This window comes from Vidua macroura, chromosome 2 (assembly GCF_024509145.1).
Source record: "Vidua macroura isolate BioBank_ID:100142 chromosome 2, ASM2450914v1, whole genome shotgun sequence".
NCBI classification, from domain to species: domain Eukaryota; kingdom Metazoa; phylum Chordata; class Aves; order Passeriformes; family Viduidae; genus Vidua; species Vidua macroura.
The window spans coordinates 73,596,212-73,617,673 of NC_071572.1; the positions used below are offsets into that span (position 1 = coordinate 73,596,212).

Below are 21,462 nucleotides of genomic sequence, written 5' to 3' on the forward strand. Positions count from 1 at the left end.
CAAGGCTCTGCTAGGGAGAGCTGGAGATCAACAAGGTTTAATAACTCACCAACAGGAGGTCAGTATTAATGGACAATGCCATCTCACGTTATTTTGGATCTCACACTGTGTTTTTTTGTGCTGAGCAAACACAATATCAGGACATACAGTCAGCAAAGGTTGAACACATTTATTTACTAGAGATAAAAACTCTATGGAAAAACCAATACAACTGATATACAATAAAAGAGACAAAGTCTGTGCTGTACATTAGACATGTCAAGCTAGGAAGAGGAGGGAGAAATCGTTCCCCAATAGGGATAGGTAAGCAATGTGACCACTGCTTTGGGGTTTCAGTCTATTGTAGGATTTCTTCCCTCTATAAAATTCTCAAAACATAGGAGCAAATTATAGCAAGATCCTAGTTCTCCACAAAAGGACACTGCTGGTTCTCCTTGTTCAAGTCACTCCAAGCATAGTTCCCAGATTTAATGCTCCTGCTCAGATCCATGTCCTTCTTTTCCCCAAGGTTCTCTCCCAACACGTGCCTCTTGCCCTGGAGAAATAAAAAACCCAAACACAGAGTGTAAAACACAAGTTAATAGAAGGTTAGTTAATTCTCAGCAGGGTATGTAGCCTATTTTCAGGCCATTCAACTTGGACTCTCTTGTGACAATGTACAAGAGTGACTTTTTTCTATAGCCTAGAGAGAAAGAATGCACTGAAATGGGCGATTTCACAGTAAGGCCAAAGACAGACATTGGACAAGACTCAGAGGCATTTAGTGACAAGACTGACTCACAGAAAAACATTTGTGAATTTACTAGTCTCTACAGGCCTATGAGGCCACAATTCTCAACTGGGACCCTACAAGATACAGAAATTGAAGGATTTGGCTTTTTTTTTTTCAGCTCAATCTGCCTCCCTCAGCATGACCCATTAAGCTTTACCTGGCGAGGGGTGGGAGCACTGGGAGAATTATCATCTCGTAGAATGCTGAGGGGAGAGCGGCCAGTTCCTCCAGATGTTACCATGAATTTGTTGGGCTTGTGTCTGTTGGGCTTGCTCACTAGTTGAGAAAAAGAAAAACACCAGCACATCACGACAAGGCTCAAAGGTCCTGGAATTTAAATGCCTCCTGGCCTTTATCAAAGGCTTACCCAAGGGCTTTGAGGCAAAGGAATCACAGAAACGTTGATGTTGGAAGTGAACTGTAGAGGACCTACTCCAGCAGGGTCACTTAGAGCCCATTTTCCAGGACCATGTCCAGGTGTCTCTTGAATATATCAACGGATAGAGATTCTGCAACCTCTCTGAGCAATCTGCTCTACTGCTTGGTCACCCTCATGGTGAAAAAAAAAGTGTTCAGGAGCCTGTGTACCATTGTGTCCCCTTTGCCTCTGGTCCCATCACTGGGCGCCACTGAAAAGAGCCTGGCTCTCCCTTCCTTATACCCTTCCTTCAGGTATTTGCATCTATTAACAAGATACCCCCTGAGCATTTTCCTCCCCAGGTTGAACAGTCTCAGTGCTCAGCCGCTCCTCTGAGGAGCAGTGCTCAGCCCAGAGCTTTCTGATGCACAGTTTGCATCCAAGTCTCTCAGCACTGCTCAGCCTTAGCACAGGGTTGTGCTGCCCACCCTTGCTCCGCAGGTCTTCCCAAGGAGAAACTCTAAGGTCCCTCTGGATAGGTCTCCACAGTCAAAAACCCATCTCAGAGAGGGGAAGAGTTGTTGTATACCTCTTGATTTTGAATACAGTTTAAAAACAATTTCTCATCTCTGGACAGAAATCTGTTCGATAACGTAGCAGTTCCCAAAGGGTCCCCTGGCCGCAGAGGCTCCAGGCGGTGGGACACAGCCGAGCTGGGGGGTAGGGACAGGCCCTGTCGCGGAGCACGCCTGGAGAAGGCGCCCGAACCAGATGGTGCCGAGAGCCCCGCCTTGCTCACAGCCCATGCCGCGCAGCTCTCCGGGCACACGGAGCCCTGTCACCACCACACCGAGCACTTACCCGAGGAGAAGCCGTGCCCGGCAGGGCGGCCGGGCCGGGCCGTGCTGGGGGAGGGCGGCCTCTCCGCCTCTAGGCCCGCGGGCGGGGAGCTCCGCCGGGCCGGCTCCTCGGCGGGGCCCGCCGCTCCCGGAGGCGCCGGCTCCGGGGCCGCGGCCTCGGCCCCGAAAGCCTCGCTGAGCTGCTTCACCAGGCGGTCCACGCTGTCTGCCGGGGACGGAGGAGGACGGGGTGAGCCTCTAAGTCAGGCAGCCCCTCAACCCGCCCGCCCGCGGCGGCCTCACTCACCACTCGACACGGCTCTCATGGGCGTGCGGGAGATGCCGGGCGTGGGCGACCGCGGGTCCCGCTCCTGGCCGGTGCCCGCCGGCGGCTCGGCGGGGCTGGGCTGCGGGCTGCCCGCCGGGGAACTCACCACCTGTGGAGAGGGCAGCCGTGGGGGCGGAGGGCCGGAGCCACGCAGGGGGGAGCGGCGGCGGGAGGACGCCTACCTCGATGGGGGTGCGTAGGATGCCGGCGGAGGGGGAGCGGGGGTCGCTGACGTGAGCCAGGTGCTTGTTGCGGGGCGCGGCCGGGGTGGCGGGGGCGCTGCCGGAGGCCCCCATGGCGGCGGCGGCCGCGCTGCGCCCCTGCCCCGCCGGACGCGCCGTTCGAATCTCCCGCGCGCCGGGCGGTGCCGCCGTCCATTGGCCGCTGCGCGGGGGCGGGGCTCACCGCGCCACGCCCACCTCCCCGCCCCGCCAGCCCGTCGGCTCCGCGGTCCCCGCCCGTCATGTCCCGCCTCGCCCCGCTGTCAATCTTCCGAGACAGACCCGCCCCCTCGCCTCTCATTACGTCGTTATTGGACGAGAAGCCCGGCACCGCCTCCCGCGATGGCCGGAGGGCGATTGCGATTGGACGAGCCGGCGGATCGGCACGGCGAGTCCGGCCTCCAGCCTCGCTGCCGATTGGTTAGGACCCGCCTGACCGCGCTGGGCTGCGATTGGGCGGGGCGGGGCTGTGGGCGGTGCCGCGGTGAGCCGCTGTCATGGCGGAGCTGAGCGAGGCGCTTCTGTCGGTGTTGCCGTCCATCCGGGTGCCCAAGGCCGGCGACCGCGTCCACAAGGACGAGTGCGCCTTCTCCTTCGACACGCCGGTAAGCGCGCCCCGCCGCCGGCCCGCCCGCCGTCTCGGGCTGCTCCCGCCGCGGCCAGCTCCCACCCCGCCGCCAGCCGGGGCGCAGCCTGCGCGGGGCCTCATGGGATTTGTGGTTCCCCGGTGGCCGCGGCGGCCGTTCCCGGGCGGCGCGTAGGGCCCTCGCGGACTACTGTGCCCGGCGTGCCCCGCGGCGCGCCCCGCCCGCCCGCTGCGCGCTGGGGGCTGTAGTTCTGAGGCCGGGGCGGGCGTGGGCAGGGCTCTCGCCCCGATCAGCGGCGGCCCGGCCCGTCGGCATCCCTGGAGAGGGAGCGCCCCCAGCCCGAACCCTCCGTGCGGGGGCCCGCCAGGACTTGTAGTCCAGCGGGGGGCGGGGGGTCGGGCGCGTCCCGGGCCCGCCCTCGGCGGCGGGGGGGGGGCGGGCCGGGGGTCCCGCCCTGCCTGGGTCTGAGCCACCTCCCCGGCCTCGGCCGCGCAGCGTGGCCCGGCAGGCGGGGGGCGAGGCAGTGCTGTGTCATTAAGATGGCAGTGGTCCCTTCTCCAGCCATCTCCACCCCGCTGACATCCCTGCGCTTCCTGCGCTAACCCTGCTCGGCCTAAGTGGACCTAAGGGGCGGCGAAGGCTGCGGGAGGGCGAGGTGCCCCTTCAGCTTCTTCACGGGTGCCCGTCCGGGCTGAGCCCTAGCCCGGCAGAAATGGGCTGCAACTGGAAGATACGGGTCCTTCGAGGCAGCAGCACATGGCATCCTGGCCCTCTTTCTCTCCCCGAGCTCCACAGTGATGCCTGACCCTGCACTGCCCATTCTGTCTCAGTCCCAGCAGCTTCTGAAAGCTTCTTCGTGGCCTCCCTCCTTTCCAGCCTCTGCATTTGGGTTCCCTGCCCCTTCAGTTTGAAAAGGGTATCTGCTGAATGAGTGTGGTGTTTTCCAGCTGCTGATGGGATGGTGGGGGCGCATTCTGTATCTGTTTCCAAGCTGCTCACAAGCTTTTGAACACAACAGCAAAAGTAAACAGTGGCCTGTCAACCTTCCTCACACTGTAGCTTGGCAGCATTCCCTATGGCACTGGGAGTCACGCGTTTGGACAGGGTGCCACAGTTTTGCTGGTAATGATTGTACCATGCTCTGAACTTGTAAACTGTGTGTGCTAGGGGCCTTTTACAAGATAAACTCTTGTGGAAACTCAGGCTTTCCTGATTTGGTAGCATCCTGCCATAAATGACCACACAAATAGTTTTTTAAATACATCATCATGACAGGAGTACCTGTTCTTCTGGGACAGCCAGGCTGGGGCTTGCCATCCTATTTCTTACTAGCTACTTGTGGCTGCTGTGTAGGAATGAGCTGTTGCCATGACTTAACGAATAATGACTAGTCTGCCATGCCTATCCTAGTAGCTGGAATGCCATTCCTTACCACCTCCCTTCAGTTTTGTCCTTCCTTCCAGGAGTCAGATGGTGGCTTGTATATCTGCATGAACACGTTCCTGGGCTTTGGGAAGCAGTATGTGGAAAAGCACTATCAGAAAACAGGCCAGAGGGTCTACCTGCACCTCAAAAGGACACGTAAACCGGTAAAAAAAATTAAAATACATATGCTCAAACTTGTTCTGAAATTGAGAGCTGGGCTGTGTCTTTGTATTCCATCAGATACAGAGTTTTCTCTCCTGAGATACAGCTGTTGTTTTTCCTGGTGAATTGAGGGACACCAGTGCTTCAGTTCTGCTTATGCTGAGTTGTTGTATGGATTGCCAACGTTATTTCTGCCTGGTTTCATTCTGTTTTCAGAGTAGCTTGATTTCAATCCCTAAGGCTTGCCACAGCGTGCCTGTCCCCTTAACTCTAATTTCCCTATTTCTTCTCAATGCCACAGAAGGAAGAAGACACCAATTCCAGTGCTGGGGACCCCCCAAGGAAGAAACCAACTCGCTTGGCTATTGGTAAGGAAGCGCCTATGTACTGTATGGTCCCTGTGTTCAGCCAGTCCTCTGGAGCTGCTTGGTTTGTCTCTTTTGCTTTACCCTTCTTGGCTAGTATCCCTGGCCAAATTCAGACTTCATGTTTTCCAGTGTGTCTTGGGTGAGCAGTTTCTGTAGAACAGTCATTAAGGTGGTAGTTGTGTTTTGTGTCCAAAGGTGCATCTTGTTTTCCGTGGATAAATACGTTTTTTATCCTCTGCCGTGATCCCGCATGCCTGGCTCAGCTTAGTGTGGGGATCACCAGACTGGGACTGTTGCTTAAACACAATGTGCCCAGCATGGGGCTGAAGTAAGTTTGAGAAAATGTATGTCTGAGAAAAGTAAGTTTGAAGGTCCTGGCAGGTAAACTATTTTTTAAACTCCTCTGATATTGAACTAGCATTATTGATATAGACGAGAAAGAAATTAATGGGAAATGCTGCATTAACATTTTTGGTTCATTAGGTGTTACAAGGCTGATAGTGGAGGAAATACATATGAACATTAAAACATAAAAACTATTTTAAATATTCCTTTTTTTAGAAGAACAAGGCCAGTCTTTCACCGCCTGTGAGGGCTGTCGTGGCAATCAGTGGAGATACTGCTTATTTGGAGCAGTCTCAGCTGGTAATTTCTGAGCCATTATGGAGACACATAAAGGAAGGGACAGGAACATTTGTAGCAGTAAAAGGTTCTTGGCTTGCTGGAAGCTGACCACTAGAGGGAAATCCAGAATCTGGACTGTGAATGTCTTGATTTTGGCTCACTTTTTCCCTGGTGTAAACGCCCAGTGACTCGTCTACTGCCAGAGCACAAACGGCACTATTAAGACTGGCAGCTGCTCCCTGTTTTGCTGGTGAGCTGAATAGATCCCCATAGATCACTTCTGGCATAATTGAGGCTGGAGTCTCTGTTTCTTCAGATAGCCAGTGCTTTTATGTATATATATGATTATGCTGCTTTGGGAGAGATGAGGCCTGGTCTGCATTATGAGTTATTTCTCCATCCTGAATTCTACAAAGGTCTTGCAACAAGTGTTGTCAGTGGGTCGGCAGATACCTGCCTGTAATAACAGCTTAGTGGTGTGAATGGAGCAGGAGACAATAAAAAAAAGTATTAGCCCTGTGAGACAATGGTCTCAAGTTCAGGAGAAGTTTTTTTTTATCTTTGTTTTAGCTGAACTGTGGTGGTATAGCTAATCCTGACACGGGAGATTTTTTTAAAGTACTAGAAAGATTTGCAAACGAAATGTCGCCCTTGATCTCTCTGTTCCTCACGTTCCTCTCTCAAGAACAAGAAAAGATCTACAGTGCTTGCCTCCTATGCCTGCATGTTGGTTGATGGACTTTTGTGGTGTGTAGTGCTTAGGTACCACCCTGGAAAGGGAGGCATTGTACCTCAGAGCAAGCTGGTGGCTATAGACCCTCTTCCTCATCTGGAGCCTCAGAAGGTTCACATAACTACCTGAGGGGACCTCACCAGTCTGGTTTAGTTTGCTTAGGGTTCAGGAATTGTGTAATGCCCTGGGGGGTTGTGTATTGCTTTACTCTATGAAGTCGTGACAGGAAATCTCTGGGCTGTGCTGAAGAGGCACAGAAGAGGATTATCTAGGTATGTTGTTGCATGATGCTGGTGACTGTTTTCTAAAATCATTGTGTTCATACATAGCAGTTTGTACATAGCATAGTGTAAAAATTGTAAGTATCTAAGGAAGGAGTTGCAGGAGATGTCATGGGACTGGATGTTTTTGACAAGGAGGTTTTAAGGAAATACAGAAGTGATTATCAGAGCTGTGTTGCACACAGGATTCTTGAGGCAGAAGCACTGAGCAGCAAACGCTTTTATTCCCTTCAGAGATTTGTTGCAGCTGCAGATGTTCAGATATTTATTGCAGAGATTATTGCAATCACAGCATGCAATTTTTCCAGAAACAAAGGAAATTCAGTTTAAAAACACAGGGGGTTTAGGCTGCTAATAAGCCATGTGTCTTCTGCCTGTTTCCTTTTGGGATGTAGGATGTGAATACCTGCAGAACAGAGAAGGCCAAGCTTTTCCTCTGAGTACCTACATAGTCCAAAAACTGTAGGTGAGGAAATCTGCAGAAACTGCAGATGTTTTGGTGAGCATCCATGATGACTCTTTACAACTGGCAAATAAACTTTTATGTATGGATCTCCAGTTTGTGGTGCAACCTTTGGAAAGCACAGCTATGTGTGCATAGTAACTACTATCGCTATACCTTTGCTCAGACTTTTTCTGCAGTTCTGGGTGTTCTGGTTGCAGAGGAGCTCCTGGTTCTTCTTGCTTGAGTGCAGGACTCTAGACTATCTGGAAAAGGCAAGAAAGAGAGGCAGGCTTCTTAAAGATGCTGATAGACCTGACCTTTGCCCTGGCTTACAAGATGATCTCTTCATGCACATCTCCATTTATTGTCTTGACTATTCTGGTTAAGGTTGAACACCGGGGCTTTATCTTGGCTCTCTTCTGGCCAATGCCTCTCTAGGGGAGGTTTGGTTTTCTTCCTAGTTGTAGCCAGAGTCTGGAGACTGTTTTTAAGCATCTGTAAAAAGATCTGGGGAAAGCAAAATCTATTGTCACTAGGCTTATAATTGTTCCTCTGAAGTCCACAGCACCAGCAGAAGGTCTGGGATCCAGAAGTGGAAAAAAGATTGTGGATCACTGATTTAGATCGTTGTCTTAGTCATGGTGCCTTATCTCATGTAAGCTGTGGGGAAAGAAGCTTTTCAAGCTCTTTGGTTTCACCTGTTACTACAATGTTTTTTCTTCTTGTAGGTGTAGAAGGTGGATTTGACATCACAGAAGAAAAGTTTGAATATGATGAAGATGTAAAAATAGTAATTTTGCCAGACCATTTGGATATTCCACGTGATGGGCTAGAGGGACTACCAGACATGGTCAAAGACAGGGTATGCTTGGGTGGAGGGCTGTGTTTACTGTTGATGAAGAAATGTACTATTACAGAGAAGGAAACTGCCCTGTAAAAGGGATCCTGCAGAGCTGCTGTGAAGTCTCAGCTGGCAGTCATCATGATTACTCTGCACTTGCACAGTGCTGTATATTACAGAGTTCTGGCTTGTGTGTGACTGAGGCTCCAAAAGTCCCAACTGACTTGCCTAAATGTGGAGTGTCATGGAAGCTTCTTGTGCCCTTAACTGTGGTAGGCCAGCCCTTCATGTTTTCTCCTGCTGTCCTGATTCCAGATTGCCAGTGCGATTGAGGCCATCCTGACAGCAGATTCAGCCTCACGGAAGCAGGAGGTGCAGGCTTGGGATGGGGAGGTTCGACGTGTTTCCAAACATGCTTTTTCCCTGCACCAGCTTCAGAATGATGTCCGCATCCCACCGTGGTGAGCATAGTTCTGGAACTTGCTGTGTCACTTGTGTCCCAGGCCCTTCTTCTGTGCCGGGCTGCAGAGCAGATGAGACTTCTTTTGTGAGTCTCCGAGTGTGCCTTGTCACAGTAGACTCAGGGGAGGTGGCACACTAGAGTATATCAGGATTCTCAGTGTTCTGTAGTAGAAGAGTAATGAGATTGCTTTATACTGTGGATGTTGCAGTGGGCAGCAGTGGCGAGGGCTTGGGAGGTAGAACCCAGAGGTTTTCCCTCTGATCTCTTTTTCTCTGTTCCTTGTCAATAGTGGCTGGAAGTGCAGCAAGTGTGACATGAAGGAGAACCTGTGGCTGAATATGACCGATGGAGCCATCCTCTGTGGTCGGCGCTACTTTGATGGCAGTGGTGGCAACAACCACGCAGTCGAGCACTACCGAGAAACCGGCTACCCGCTGGCTGTGAAACTGGGAACAATTACTCCTGATGGGGCTGGTGAGAACCCCTCCCAGGGTTAGGGATGCCAGGCACCTCTCAGGCCCTGATGTCTTGCAGGTATCAGGGTGGTGTTGGCAGTCTTGTGACCTGGAACATGCAGTATCATCCCATTGTGAACTTTCCCACTCTGACCTGCTTCTTGTGTGAGGCAAAGAAAGAGCTGATAAAAAAAATCTTGCCTTTCTCTGCCCCTCCCTTGTAATTGGGAGCTTTTAGAATAGTTATCCAGGTTGCCATCTGATTTTCTGTGTTGGGGTGCTTATCAGAGAATCCTGTGTTCAAATCCTGAGCGTAGAGTATATGGCACAGTAACCCACTTTCATTACTCCTGGCATAAGTACCTCTGTACCCTGATTGGTGACAAAGTTGTCTTGTCACATGTTTAGGAGGAATCTCAGTATTCTGTCTGTTATGTTACTCTGCTGAGAAAGGGCAGAAAGCCCAATGGCTCAGTTTGTCAAAACTCCCAGTTCCGAGCACTTTCTTCATCCAGCTGTGAATTTGAGATCACAGGCCATTATAAGTTACTTTTTTTCCTGTTTTCCTGCACAGATGTCTACTCCTATGATGAGGATGACATGGTGTTGGATCCCAACCTGGCAGAACACCTGGCACACTTTGGGATTGACATGCTCAAGATGCAGAAGGTGAGGAGGAAGTGGTGTCCTCCGTAGGCCCAGAGGGAGAGAGAAGCACTCTGGGGTGTCATTGCTGGATTCCAACTTTCTGTGGCAATGCAGAACCATTCCTGGTCAAGAAACCCTTTTTATTTTTTTTTGTCACACAGAGGGTTGTCTTATCTGCCTCTCTTCTTTAATTGCCTTTTTTGCTTTTCTTTCATGTCCCTCAGGATTATTTCCCTGGGGTTATGTGTCAGTACTGTGGGCAGGGGGCTCCCAGGTGCTGAGGTTTTTTTTTTGTTAGTGTGTAGTTTCCATGCCTCTTTCTAGGGAATGGTTCAGATTTCTCCCATATTTCTTTCTCCTCCTCTTTCTGTCTCAGGTATTCATATATATGGAAACAACTCTTGTTTCTTCCTCCTCTACTTATAGAGTAAAACAGAATGGATTTGACTCTGTTTCTCTACAGCATTGCACTTTTCACACCTCTGATGTTGCCTTGAGTCCTCTTTGAGGATTTTCCTGTTCTTTCCCTCTGCAGACAGACAAGACGATGACAGAACTGGAAATAGACATGAACCAGCGCATTGGAGAGTGGGAGCTCATCCAGGAGTCTGGCGTTCAACTCAAGCCCCTCTATGGGCCTGGGTACACTGGTATCCGTAATCTGGGCAACAGTTGCTACCTCAATTCTGTCATGCAGGTGCTGTTCAGTATCCCAGACTTCCAGAGAAAGTAAGTGAGCTTAATCACTCCTTTCCATTAGTCTGGGATCAGTACAAAGGTCCCCTAGAGCTGGGAGCTTCTGTTGCAGTAGTCATGCTCAGAACTGCATTTTTACCAGATGAAGCTGCATATCCCTTAGATTGCTCTGCTTTGCTCTGCAGGTATGTTGACAAGCTGGAGAAGATATTCCAAAGTGCACCTTCGGACCCCACGCAGGATTTCAGCACACAAGTGTACGTAGAATTTTGGTGAGAGAAGGAAGGCTGAGACTGCCTGGATGCATCCCCTCTGTGCTGCTTTGCTCCCTCAAGCCTCACCTCCCTCAGGGTTCTCCCTCAAGCCTCACCTCTCTTTCCTTGCCTGTCACCAGAGACACTGATCCTCAGTGATCAATAAGGATCTAAGCCAAGGAAGTTGAGCTGAATGCCCTAGATGGAGAGGACAGAGTGCAGCCTGTGTTCATGAGAGGCTCTGAAATGTATTATGTGTGTTATGCCTGTTAAACTGGGGGGATTTCTGGGAGACAGCTTCTGTCTGCATAACAGTTAAAAGGGGCTTGCTGTCTTCAATGGAGGGAGATTGTAAAGGGGATACATACATTTAGGCAGCTTTATTCTCAATGGATAACTTATGTATGCTTAAAGAGGCTTCCCTCAAGTGTGGAGAATGTGCAGAAGAAGGAACACAAGATTTGGGAGGGAGTTGCATTTTAAGTATGTCATGTCTGTGCTGCAGCTGCTTTCAAACAAGCATGTGGAAGTTTGGGGTGGAGGAATGGAAGGTGGCATTTGTGGAGGGAGGTCAGTGGTATGGGAGGATTCTAAATTTGGGCAGCCTGGAGTGAGGTGTTCACTGAGAGGGGATTAAGGTGAGACAGCCAGAAAGATGATTGCCTGGGCAAAGGGAGGAATTGGTAAGGTTTGGTTCCAGACAAATGGCAATATGGCAGTAATGATGGGGAAGGACTGGAGTGAAATGGAATAGCAGGAGGGTCTGAGCGTAGGAGTAAATTGCTGAACACATACTGTTGTCCATTAAGTGCCTGATGCAGTCAATCTTTCCTGTGGGAAAACGTGATCAGTGTGCTCACAGCAGTGCTATTTCTGGCTCAGACAATTTCTCTGTGCCCTGTTGTCTCCTGCACAGTCAGACACTGCTCCGTTCCCCTCATCAGGCTGCAGCTCAGCTTGGCTGCTGCGCAGCTGCTGTGTGGCTCAGCATCAGCTGTTCCTTCATGTTCTACTCAGTGTGCAAGCAGTGGTTGAGATTGGCACCCTAAAGTCCTGGTAACTTTGAAGTCAGTGATGTCTCCAGGGGCCAGAGAGCAGACCACAATAAGATAATCTTGCCTGGTGCAGCAGAGAAAGCTGTTATCTGTGAGACTGACAGCTCATGGCAGTGTTAAATCTGGATGGGTTAATGTGGCTCCTGGAGCATGTGAGGTTGAAGAAACATTGATACTAACAGTGACTTTGTTATTCCAGAGCCAAACTGGGCCATGGACTGCTTTCTGGGGAGTATTCAAGGCCAGCTTCTGCAGATGGGGAGCAGCAGCCTGATCAGAAGGTGAGGCTTGGATATGGCATCCTTTTGATGCATGTATTGCATGAGGTATTGTGTGTGCTACGTGGCAAAGGAGGGAGAACCCTTTCTGAAGACATGTGCTGGGGCTTGTTGCAAGGCCTGTCACCTGAAGAAAAGCATGGCTAAGAATAGAGAGCTATCTACCAGGACACATGCTTGGCAAATTATGACCATCTTCCTCTTCCACATTGTTCTTTGCAGGGTATGCAAAATGGTATTGCTCCACGCATGTTTAAGTCCCTCATCGGGAAGGGGCACCCAGAATTTTCCACTAACCGACAGCAGGATGCCCAGGAATTCTTTCTGCACTTCATCAACATGGTGGAGGTAATGGTTGAGTCTATCTGACAAATCATGGAAAAGTCCAGCTTGATTGTCTTCATACAGCAAGGGGTGAGGAGTGGAGGTGAGAAGCTGGCAGTCAGACAGAGGGAAAGAACACAGGGAAATGGGCTGTCTAGCACCTGCCAGGGTGGAGAAGGAGAGGTGCTTGGCCATGTTTTCAGAGCTGATTCCATGGAGAAATCTTTTTTGGGAGTGGCACAGCTGGAGGTGTAAAGTTTCTTCTGTAGGAGCAGGAATGCCATGGCTTCCTGGAGTACAGAAGCTGGCTTTAGTTTTTCCTCTTTGCTGGTACTGGGTACGAAAGTGAATACTCTTCAGCCGTGTGCTGGGCAACATCAGTGTTACTGCAGTTTGTTTTTTCTGCCATTCTGATGTTACATCTGTCCTTCTAATTTCTCCTTCTTCAGAGGAACTGCCGCAGCTCGGAGAACCCTAACGAGGTCTTCCGTTTTCTGGTGGAGGAGAAGCTGAAGTGCCTGGCCACAGAAAAGGTGAAATATACCCAGCGAGTGGACTATATTATGCAGCTGCCTGTGCCCATGGATGCTGCACTCAACAAAGGTCAGTAATGTGCCAACACCAGAACAGTAGTAGCAAGCCCTATGTTTGTATATTATACTATTCTTACAGAACTCCTTAAATGAGAAAGGGACTTCTTTGCTACTTCCGAGGCCAGGTCCTTCTCCTGCTTTTGTGGGATTGGGCTGATTTCTTCAAAGGTGGTGTGACACGGTGATGTCCCTCTAGAGCCTCTCCCTCAGCCACCACAAGCTGGGCTGTGATTCAGCAGCAAAACAGGAGTGACTGCAGATTTGGAGCCGTGCTCTGGAAGCTGTGCTCTGTGCTTGGTGGCGTGTATCTATAGACCTGCTCTGCCTCTGGGTGTGGCTTACACCAGTCGCTTTGTAGGTACCTAGAGGTGGTCCTTGACTCCCCTGCTTTATTCTCTAGATGAACTGCTGGAATATGAGGAGAAGAAGAGGCAGGCAGAGGAGGAGAAGCAGCCGCTGCCTGAGCTGGTGCGAGCCAAGGTGCCTTTCAGCTCCTGCCTAGAGGCCTATGGAGCTCCAGAGCAGGTGGATGATTTCTGGAGCACAGCCTTGCAGGCCAAGTCTGTGGCTCTCAAGTAAGTGTGTGTCAGCTAAGCTGTGATGAACTGGCCATAGCTGCATCTCTGAGGACTTCTTGTAGTGGCTTGGGGGAAGAACCATTACTGAAGCTTTGTAGTCTTCCACACCCTGGGTCCATAGAACATTGAAGCAGAGAGGGTATCAGTCCATCAGTGCTGAGGTGGTTACCCTCAGTAGGCATAACAGCAGTGCTAGTGAAGTCCTAGCCATCAGATTTCAGTTGCTGAGGGGCTATGAAAACACAGTGATAGTTCAGAAAACTAGTGGTTTTTACTGTAAAGTTAAAATTTAGCTTTGAAATCTGTACTGACTGTATGATGATGCTGATCTTGCACTATCTCTAAAATTTCTTCAAGTTTTAAGCTGTGAAGATTTGAGCAGAACACTTGAGTGTAACAGATGCGTGAGTTCTCTGAAAGAATGCTAGTTGAAATGCTAGTAGCAAGGTTTAAAAAACAGCTTTAATTTTTCTCACTGCTTGTAGCACATGCAACGTTGTGCAAAGTTGAAGTGACAAGATTACAAATGTAAGCAGCTTTCTGCTGTGATGCTGGGTGTTCTTTTGCAATGAAAGTCACCAAAGAGTTGGAAGTGCTTTTCTATACTCCATTATTAATGGATTAATTAATTAAATTATTTAAAAAATACTCCATTATTAAGCAATAGCTACTATAAACAAACATCACATTGAAAAGTAACATTTTGTTTTAATTTTTACTGAGTTGTATTCAAACACTTTACTGTCGCTTAATTTAGTTCTACAGAATGTTGCAATTATCACCTGGTAATGAGTATCTGTCTCACTTACAGGTCCTTCTCCCTTCACAAACATTCCCCTCTGTTTCATAGCTTCCAGACACTTTCCCTCTCAAACAGTCTAACTAAATAATGTTTAACTGAATTTGATTAACTTAAAATTCACTGCTTCTGTTTCATATCCAAAAAAGTGCTCTTGTGCTTGAAAGCTTGACAGTTCCTGCAGGTGTATCTAATCCTGCAGGTTGCTCTAATAAAAGATATTATTTCCATTACATTCCTTAAGGGTTAGACTTTTAATTAAACAAAATCTGACCAGGCTTGTAAAATACAGGATTGGAAGGTAGAGAATATGTACTTTTTTCTCATCTCCAAGATTTGCATTCCATCTCATCTTGTCAGGGCTTCTGCCTTAGAAATGGTTCTGTGTTTGAGGAGCTTTAAGCTCAGCACAGAAGAGCTGCACAGACAGATGTATCCCCCAACTTGCTCAGGACATGGCTCTGTCCTACTCAGTTATTTCTTGGATCAGCTAGATACCCTCAATCTTTGCTGACCAGGTACTTAAAAATATTACGTGTCTCTTTCAGAACGACACGGTTCGCCTCTTTCCCAGATTATCTGGTCATCCAGATCAAGAAGTTCACTTTCGGTCTGGACTGGGTGCCCAAAAAGCTCGGTAAGGAGTATGAGAAGTACAGAGCATATAGGTACTGGGAGTCACATATGGATATTGTGGTCACTACTGCCAGGAGGAAAGTAACTATCCCAAAAGTTGCTGCAGGCATCCCCAGGGACTTACCCTTCTAGATCTCCCAGCTGAGTCCTTTGTTTCTGCCCCTGTGTGGAGGCTGAGCAAGACCATATCTTGCAGATGTTTCCATTGAAATGCCAGAGGAGCTGGATATCTCTGCACTGCAGGGAACGGGGCTGCAGGAAGGAGAAGAAGAAATGCCAGACATCGCACCCCCACTGGTGACACCAGATGAGCCCAAAGGTAGCCTGGGGTTCTATGGCAACGAGGACGACGACTCCTTCTGCTCCCCTCACTTCTCCTCTCCGACATGTTAGTGATTCTCCTCCTCTCTTCCTGATGCCTGACTCATTTCCTTGCTCTCCTTGCCTTGTGTCCCATGCTAGCAGTTTCCCACTTGCTCAGACTTTCCCTGTCCTTTTGTCTGCGATTGCCAGCTGCCTCCCTTGCATGCCTGTTATGCAAGGGTGTTATGCAAGGGGGTTTGTTGATTCCTGTTCTGTGCAAGATGGGGTGGCATGTCTGGTGCATTTAGAGGAGACAGAGCTGGGATTTATACAGGATTTAATTGGTAGGGGTATTTGATTTTCACAAACCACAGTGGGAGGTCGGGTTCAGAGCCTAGGGAAGAGCCAGTGCTCCCAAGTTCATGGGTTGAATCATTTTGTTCTTTGCCTGTGTGTGAGACTGCTCTTCTGAAGAAGAAAGGTGGCTGAGAAAAGCCAAGAGATGGAAGGTGGTGTGAAATAAAGCTAGGAAGCGGTGGCTTTGGAGGCTGTGTGACATGAGACGAAATGGAGCCAGCAGGGATGGGTGGGAGTGGGCGTCTCTAACTTCTGTCTCCCCACAGCACCCATGCTGGATGAGTCGGTGATTATCCAGCTAGTGGAAATGGGCTTTCCCATGGATGCCTGCCGCAAAGCCGTGTATTACACAGGGAATAGTGGGGTTGAGGCGGCCATGAACTGGGTCATGTCACATATGGACGATCCAGGTATGAGGCCATGGCCATGGTGAAACTTACTGCTTCTGGGCTGTTCTTGTGTCCTACTACCACAGTGGAAAACTGAAGTAGTTTGGACTTGGGCTGTACCCTCTTGGAGAGATCTGATTACTCTGAGCTGTGTTGTGTTTCCTGCTGCAGACTTTGCTAACCCATTAGTTCTCCCTGGATCCAGTGGGCCAGGGTCAACTATTGCCTGCCCAGACCCTCCTTCAGAAGACAGTGTGGCCACCATTGTCTCCATGGGCTTCTCCCGGGACCAGGCAATGAAAGCGCTTAGAGCCACGGTGAGAGGCACGGGTGACATCAGAGTGCAAGGATTTTCTCAGGAACAGGAATTCTCAAGTTCACTGTCGTCTTCTTCCTTCCAGAACAACAGTCTGGAGCGTGCAGTGGATTGGATCTTTAGTCACATTGATGACCTCGATGCAGAAGCTGCTATGGATATCTCAGAGGGGCGCTCAGCAGCTGAGTCCATCTCTGAATCCATCCCTGTGGGTCCCAAAGTGCGCGATGGGCCTGGAAGTGAGTTCCAAGCCATAGGAACATGGATTTTGGAGTGCAAACTCAGGATTACTTTGTCATTCCTGATCCATGCAGTACTGCAGGTTTTAGCAGCAGCAGCTATTGCAGAGCTGGTCTGGTTGTAGAGGTGGAAGCGGGGACGAAGAGGGAAGGAATGGCAAAGTAGTCTAGACCCTTCAGGCTAGATGAGGATTACCCGGGAACCAGTAAAAGAGAAGCTGGGGAAGTACCATCAAGTGAAAGACAGGAAGGGCTGTGCTGCTTTTATCCAGTGGTTCTGGGAGGCTTTTTTTGCCCTTTCGGTTCCCACTGAAAAAAGCAGTTCCAGTTTGTGCACAGAATTTGTGCCAGTAGTGCTTGGCTGCTGGGTGCCATAGGGAGGCAAAACCCCTGCGTTACCCATCCAGCAGCCATGGCCCAAATAAAAAGTTGGAAGAGAGAAGGCTAAATAGAAGTTAGCATCTCCCATTTCCCTCTATGTTTGGCCTGAAGACCACTCACAGTCACACTTGATGGGGATCCAGTTCTAAATTATTACCCGGCAGAGCTTCCTTCAGGGATCCTTCTTTAGAGAGGGCCTTGCACAGGGTGTTGGGGAGTAAGACATCTTTCCTCTTTCCCTGACAATCCTCTCTTCCCTCCTTCTCTCAAGAATATCAACTGTTTGCCTTCATCAGCCACATGGGCACTTCAACTATGTGTGGACATTATGTTTGTCACATCAAGAAAGATGGCAGGTAAGGATTTCCACAGTGTAAGGGAACTGAGGTACTGGTTTAAGTCCCCAACCTGCCCCGTTTCTTTAGAGGTCTTGAGGGGTTGGGGCTGAGAGCAGGTGAGTGCAGTCGAGTTGTGTCTTAACCACGGAATGGCATTCCTGAGCTCCTCTTACGCCTGTTGCAGGTGGGTGATCTACAACGACCAGAAAGTCTGTGCTTCTGAGAAGCCCCCCAAGGACCTGGGCTACATCTACTTCTATCAGCGGATTCCCAGCTAGAACATCCTCTTGCTGTGTGTGGTGGGGGGAGAGTGGGCTGAAAGTGTCGGGGGGGGGAAGGGGTGGGGGCAGTGAGGGTGGGAGCAGGGTCCTTCTCCTCCCTGCTCCTTTCCCCAGTCCCTTCACGGCCTCTCTGTGGAGACACGGGGAGACAAGAGTTCACTGACTGATCGACTGGGGGCTGGAGCCCCCGTGGACATGAGTGAAGGGGGTTTGGGAATATCTGTTTCTATAGGAAATGTCCTCACTGTCCCCACCCCCGAGACACACAGCCCTAGTGCTTCGCTGCTTGGTGGGATGATGCCACCTCCTTGCTGTCCGGAAGGAGAGGAGGGGGCTTGTGTGTACGTGTGGCTTGTGAATGGGGGGGTTCCTTCCGCCTGCCCTGTCGGGCGGGGGCGTGGGGCGGGCAGCAAGGCGGGCCACGAGCAGCGCTTCCCCTTGTGTGCCCTTGACATGCCAAAATACACGAGGGACAAAATAAAAGTCGAAATACCCCCCGGCTCCTGTCTGACCCCGCCTGGCTGCGGGAGAGCGCGGGTGGGGCAAGGGGCGGGGTCTACCGCGGGGCGGGGCATGCGTGGGGGCGTGGTCTCGGCCGCCGCCGGGCTATAAAAGGGGCGCCGGTCGCCGGTTGCGCTGCCGCCGTTGACCTTCGCGTCTCCTCCGGTGCCGGCCCCGGTCTCGCTCCTTCCCGCCATGGCGCCCAGGAAGTTCTTCGTGGGGGGCAACTGGAAGATGAACGGCGACAAGAAGAGCCTGGGCGACCTCATCCACACGCTGAATGGCGCCAAGCTCTCCGCCGACACCGGTGAGGGCGCGGCCCGCACGTAGCGCACGTCCCACACGGCCCTGCGGAGCCGGGGACCGGGCCCGGGCCCGGGCGGGGGAGCGGCAAATGTCAGAGGGCGGCGGGGCCTAAATATAACCCCGCGGCAGCGGCGCTAAATATACCCGCGAAACCGGATCCGGGTTCCTGCGGGCCCGGCCGCCACGTGCGGCCGACCCCCGGGGCGCCCCCGGCCGATCCCCGGAGACCCCGGCGGAGCGGGCGGCCCGGGGGCCCCGCGCCTCCCCTTGGACTGGCCCCCACACCCTGGGATCGGGGGTCTCGGAGCACCGCCCTGCAGCCGAGCTGCGCTGCCCCTGCCCCGCCGCCGTGCCCGGTTATAATCCCAGGCGCAACCCGGTGCGGCTCTTCCCGGTTCGGCCAGGCCAGGCTGCAGGGTGGGATTCTCACCCGATCTTTCATTTGGGCACTTTCAAGGGACCCCTGTGACCTGGCCGTCGGTCTGGTATCGCCTGTCCAGCCCCCTGGATAGGGCTTTCCTCCCTGCTGTTGAGTCATCGGATAGCAGGGATTGCCCTATGGCAGAGGGGCCCCCAAATGTCAGTGAGGAGGGGCCTTCCCAGGAGAGAGGGATGACCTCTTGGGGCTGGGGTTTGGGATCAGTGGCTGGGTACAGTTTCTGCCCTTCTCCTGTCACAAGGGTAACAAGGTGCTTTGCCTTGCAGAGGTGGTTTGTGGAGCCCCTGCCATCTACCTAGACTTTGCCCGTCAGAAGCTCGATGCAAAGATTGCAGTGGCAGCACAGAACTGTTACAAAGTACCAAAGGGAGCTTTCACAGGAGAGATCAGGTGAGCCCCAATGAGTAACATTAGGGTGCCTCTGGGATGTGAATTTCCTCCAGTGAGTCATCTCCTTTCTCCCCAGCCCAGCAATGATCAAGGATATTGGAGCTGCATGGGTGATCCTAGGCCACTCTGAGCGAAGGCATGTTTTTGGAGAGTCTGATGAGGTGAGTGGCCTCATAGAATGAAGACATGGTCCAGCTATGATGGGTCTGCAGAGACTAGAAAAGTGAGCATTTAAAACAGGCCTCCAACCTGTTTTATTGGCTGCCTTGTTTCCTTTCCATTCCCAGTTGATTGGGCAGAAGGTGGCTCACGCTCTGGCTGAGGGCCTTGGAGTCATTGCCTGTATTGGAGAGAAGCTGGATGAGAGAGAAGCTGGCATAACGGAGAAGGTGGTTTTTGAACAGACCAAGGCTATTGCTGGTAAGAGGAAAAAGAAATGGTTGGTTTGGGGTTTTTTAGCCATTTTCCAGCTCTGCTCTTCCCAGTATGGGGGTATTGTGCTTACCTCTACCTTCTCTCTCCTCCCTAGATAATGTGAAGGACTGGAGTAAAGTGGTTCTTGCCTATGAGCCAGTTTGGGCTATTGGAACTGGTAAAACTGCAACTCCCCAACAGGTATGAGCAGGGGAGGTGGCTGATTAAATGACCAAATGACCCTTCCCCCTCAGGAAACCTTCCTGAAGATTCTTACTGGGAATCTCCTGGAAATTCTTAGTGACTTAGAGAATATCCGTTCCCTTGTCTTTGGAAGGGAACTGTGTGCAGAATGGCTCAGGCCTCAGTGTGACTCCTGCGTTGTGTTGTAGGCTCAGGAAGTTCATGAGAAGCTGCGGGGGTGGCTGAAAAGCCACGTGTCTGATGCTGTTGCTCAGTCAACTAGGATTATCTATGGAGGTAAGTGAGTCTAGAGTGACTTTCCTGGGGCAGTCGTGCTTAGTTTCTCTACCTGTTGCTGCAGTTGTACATCATTCTCTCCCTGGCAAGGAAACTCTTGACTTTCAGGGCATAAAGAATCACCTTATAGCTTGTTTGGGTAGCTTGCTTGGATAAATGGGAGACAGTCTTGCTGTCTGCAAGAGGTGGCTGGTACCTTGCCAGTCCCTGACCCCATTTTCCTAGAACTGGCACATCTGACCTTAAAACACTGCTCCCTCCTTAGGTTCTGTCACTGGCAGCAACTGTAAGGAGCTGGCCTCTCAGCATGATGTTGATGGTTTCCTTGTTGGTGGAGCTTCTCTCAAGCCAGAGTTTGTGGATATTATCAATGCCAAACACTGAAGCACCCCATGAGGAGCTGTCCCTTGTGGTAAAGAAGTGGAAGCAAGAAGGGACCTTTTGTTGCACACATCTCAGTACGGACACCTCCCTCGAGGCTTTCCCCCTCCACAGTCATTGTTCTAGATGTTCTGCTAACCACCCCCACCACGTCGGAGTCCTGTTAGCAGGAGCCTGTCTCAGTAAGTCTTGACAGTCTCCTCTGAGCTGAATCCTCAGTTTGCCATTGACCTGTTCAGAGCTCACAGCCCACCTGGCCAGTATCTCTCCCTTTCCCTGCAGCCCTGCAGGGACAGGGGGCCGCTGGTGCTGCGAGGAGGAAAAAGGAACCACAGTCTCTTGCATCCTTCAGCTCCATCAGCAAGGAACCTGTCAGCTTAGACCCTTGTGAGATGTCTTACCTCACCTGTGTCCCGTACTGAACAATAAATGAAAAACAGAAAAAGCAAAGGTGTGTCCTGGATCTTATTTGGAAGCATCCTGGGGACAAGCAGCGTAGAGAACTTACTGCTTTTGGAGGTGGCTGGTTGCAGAGAGGGTTTTGTGGGCTTTTCCCTGAGAGCCCACCATTACTCCAGTAGGCACTGCATGGGTTCAACCTGCATCTTGCTTCTGCCATATAACAGCTCTTCTTTGGGCATGTGGTGATTCTATTATATCTGGGTCTCTATTCCGGTAGCTGCTGGAGCACCTGGCTGTTCCAGCAGTGAGCCAGTCTTCCCTGGCAGGCTCAGTAATGTGCTCATCCCTGCTTTTTGCCTTTAAGGACTGGTAATTGACTTTGCTCATTAAATGTAGAGTGGAGCAGCTCAGTCTCTGCAGGGAAGGATTTTATTTAGGCCCTGTGTTGGGGCAGTGCTTGCTTACTTTCAGCCATGTGCTGGTGGATGAGGAAGCAAGACTTGATGTAACTTCCCAGCTACCTGCTGGGGTGTTTTTGGTAGTACTGAGGGTGATGAAAAAGAAGTGCCTCACAAGGAGGAGCTTATTTGTGAGGCAGTACATCCTTGGAAGCCTATGGGCAGTGTTCCAGCTGCTAGTGCTAGCATCACCTGAGGGATAAGGGGCTGGAGCTGAGGAGCAAGGAGGAAAAAGCCCCGGATGCTGGGGGAACTCCTGCCCTACTACTGCTGGGGGAGCCTCCTGCTGCCCAGCTGGATAGGAGGGATCTCCTTCCTAGGATA

General features: G+C 51.1%; 3 protein-coding genes across 5 annotated transcripts; 2 read left to right on the top strand and 1 right to left on the bottom strand.

The window, feature by feature from the left end:
• Positions 1 to 154: 154 nt before the first annotated feature.
• On the bottom strand, positions 155 to 2,628 carry CDCA3 (cell division cycle associated 3). The gene is made up of 5 exons (XM_053971778.1): positions 2,480 to 2,628; positions 2,277 to 2,406; positions 1,992 to 2,195; positions 930 to 1,048; positions 155 to 535 (listed from the first exon to the last, which is right to left on the bottom strand). The coding sequence occupies exons 1-5, from the start codon at positions 2,591 to 2,593 to the stop codon at positions 401 to 403; spliced, it is 702 nt and encodes a 233-aa protein (XP_053827753.1). The 5' UTR covers positions 2,594 to 2,628; the 3' UTR covers positions 155 to 400.
• A 359-nt stretch (positions 2,629 to 2,987) lies between these two features.
• Positions 2,988 to 17,861, top strand: USP5 (ubiquitin specific peptidase 5). Of its 3 annotated transcripts, none has more exons than XM_053971138.1 (20): positions 2,988 to 3,123; positions 4,569 to 4,694; positions 4,994 to 5,060; positions 7,872 to 8,005; positions 8,300 to 8,445; positions 8,737 to 8,921; positions 9,477 to 9,571; positions 10,086 to 10,279; positions 10,432 to 10,503; positions 11,755 to 11,836; positions 12,056 to 12,181; positions 12,607 to 12,760; positions 13,151 to 13,325; positions 14,676 to 14,764; positions 14,960 to 15,151; positions 15,690 to 15,833; positions 15,984 to 16,129; positions 16,214 to 16,367; positions 17,020 to 17,104; positions 17,271 to 17,861. In XM_053971138.1, exons 1-20 carry the CDS (start codon positions 3,016 to 3,018, stop codon positions 17,362 to 17,364), a joined length of 2,568 nt encoding a protein of 855 aa, XP_053827113.1. In that variant the 5' UTR covers positions 2,988 to 3,015; the 3' UTR covers positions 17,365 to 17,861. The 3 variants fall into 3 exon arrangements, with proteins under 3 accessions (XP_053827113.1, XP_053827114.1, XP_053827115.1); XM_053971139.1 differs by having other exon boundaries at positions 14,960 to 15,082; XM_053971140.1 differs by lacking the exon at positions 2,988 to 3,123 and adding an exon at positions 3,669 to 4,021.
• A 124-nt stretch (positions 17,862 to 17,985) lies between these two features.
• On the top strand, positions 17,986 to 20,728 carry TPI1 (triosephosphate isomerase 1). The gene is made up of 7 exons (XM_053971969.1): positions 17,986 to 18,175; positions 18,880 to 19,003; positions 19,080 to 19,164; positions 19,291 to 19,423; positions 19,533 to 19,618; positions 19,810 to 19,897; positions 20,163 to 20,728. The coding sequence occupies exons 1-7, from the start codon at positions 18,064 to 18,066 to the stop codon at positions 20,279 to 20,281; spliced, it is 747 nt and encodes a 248-aa protein (XP_053827944.1). The 5' UTR covers positions 17,986 to 18,063; the 3' UTR covers positions 20,282 to 20,728.
• Positions 20,729 to 21,462: the final 734 nt, after the last annotated feature.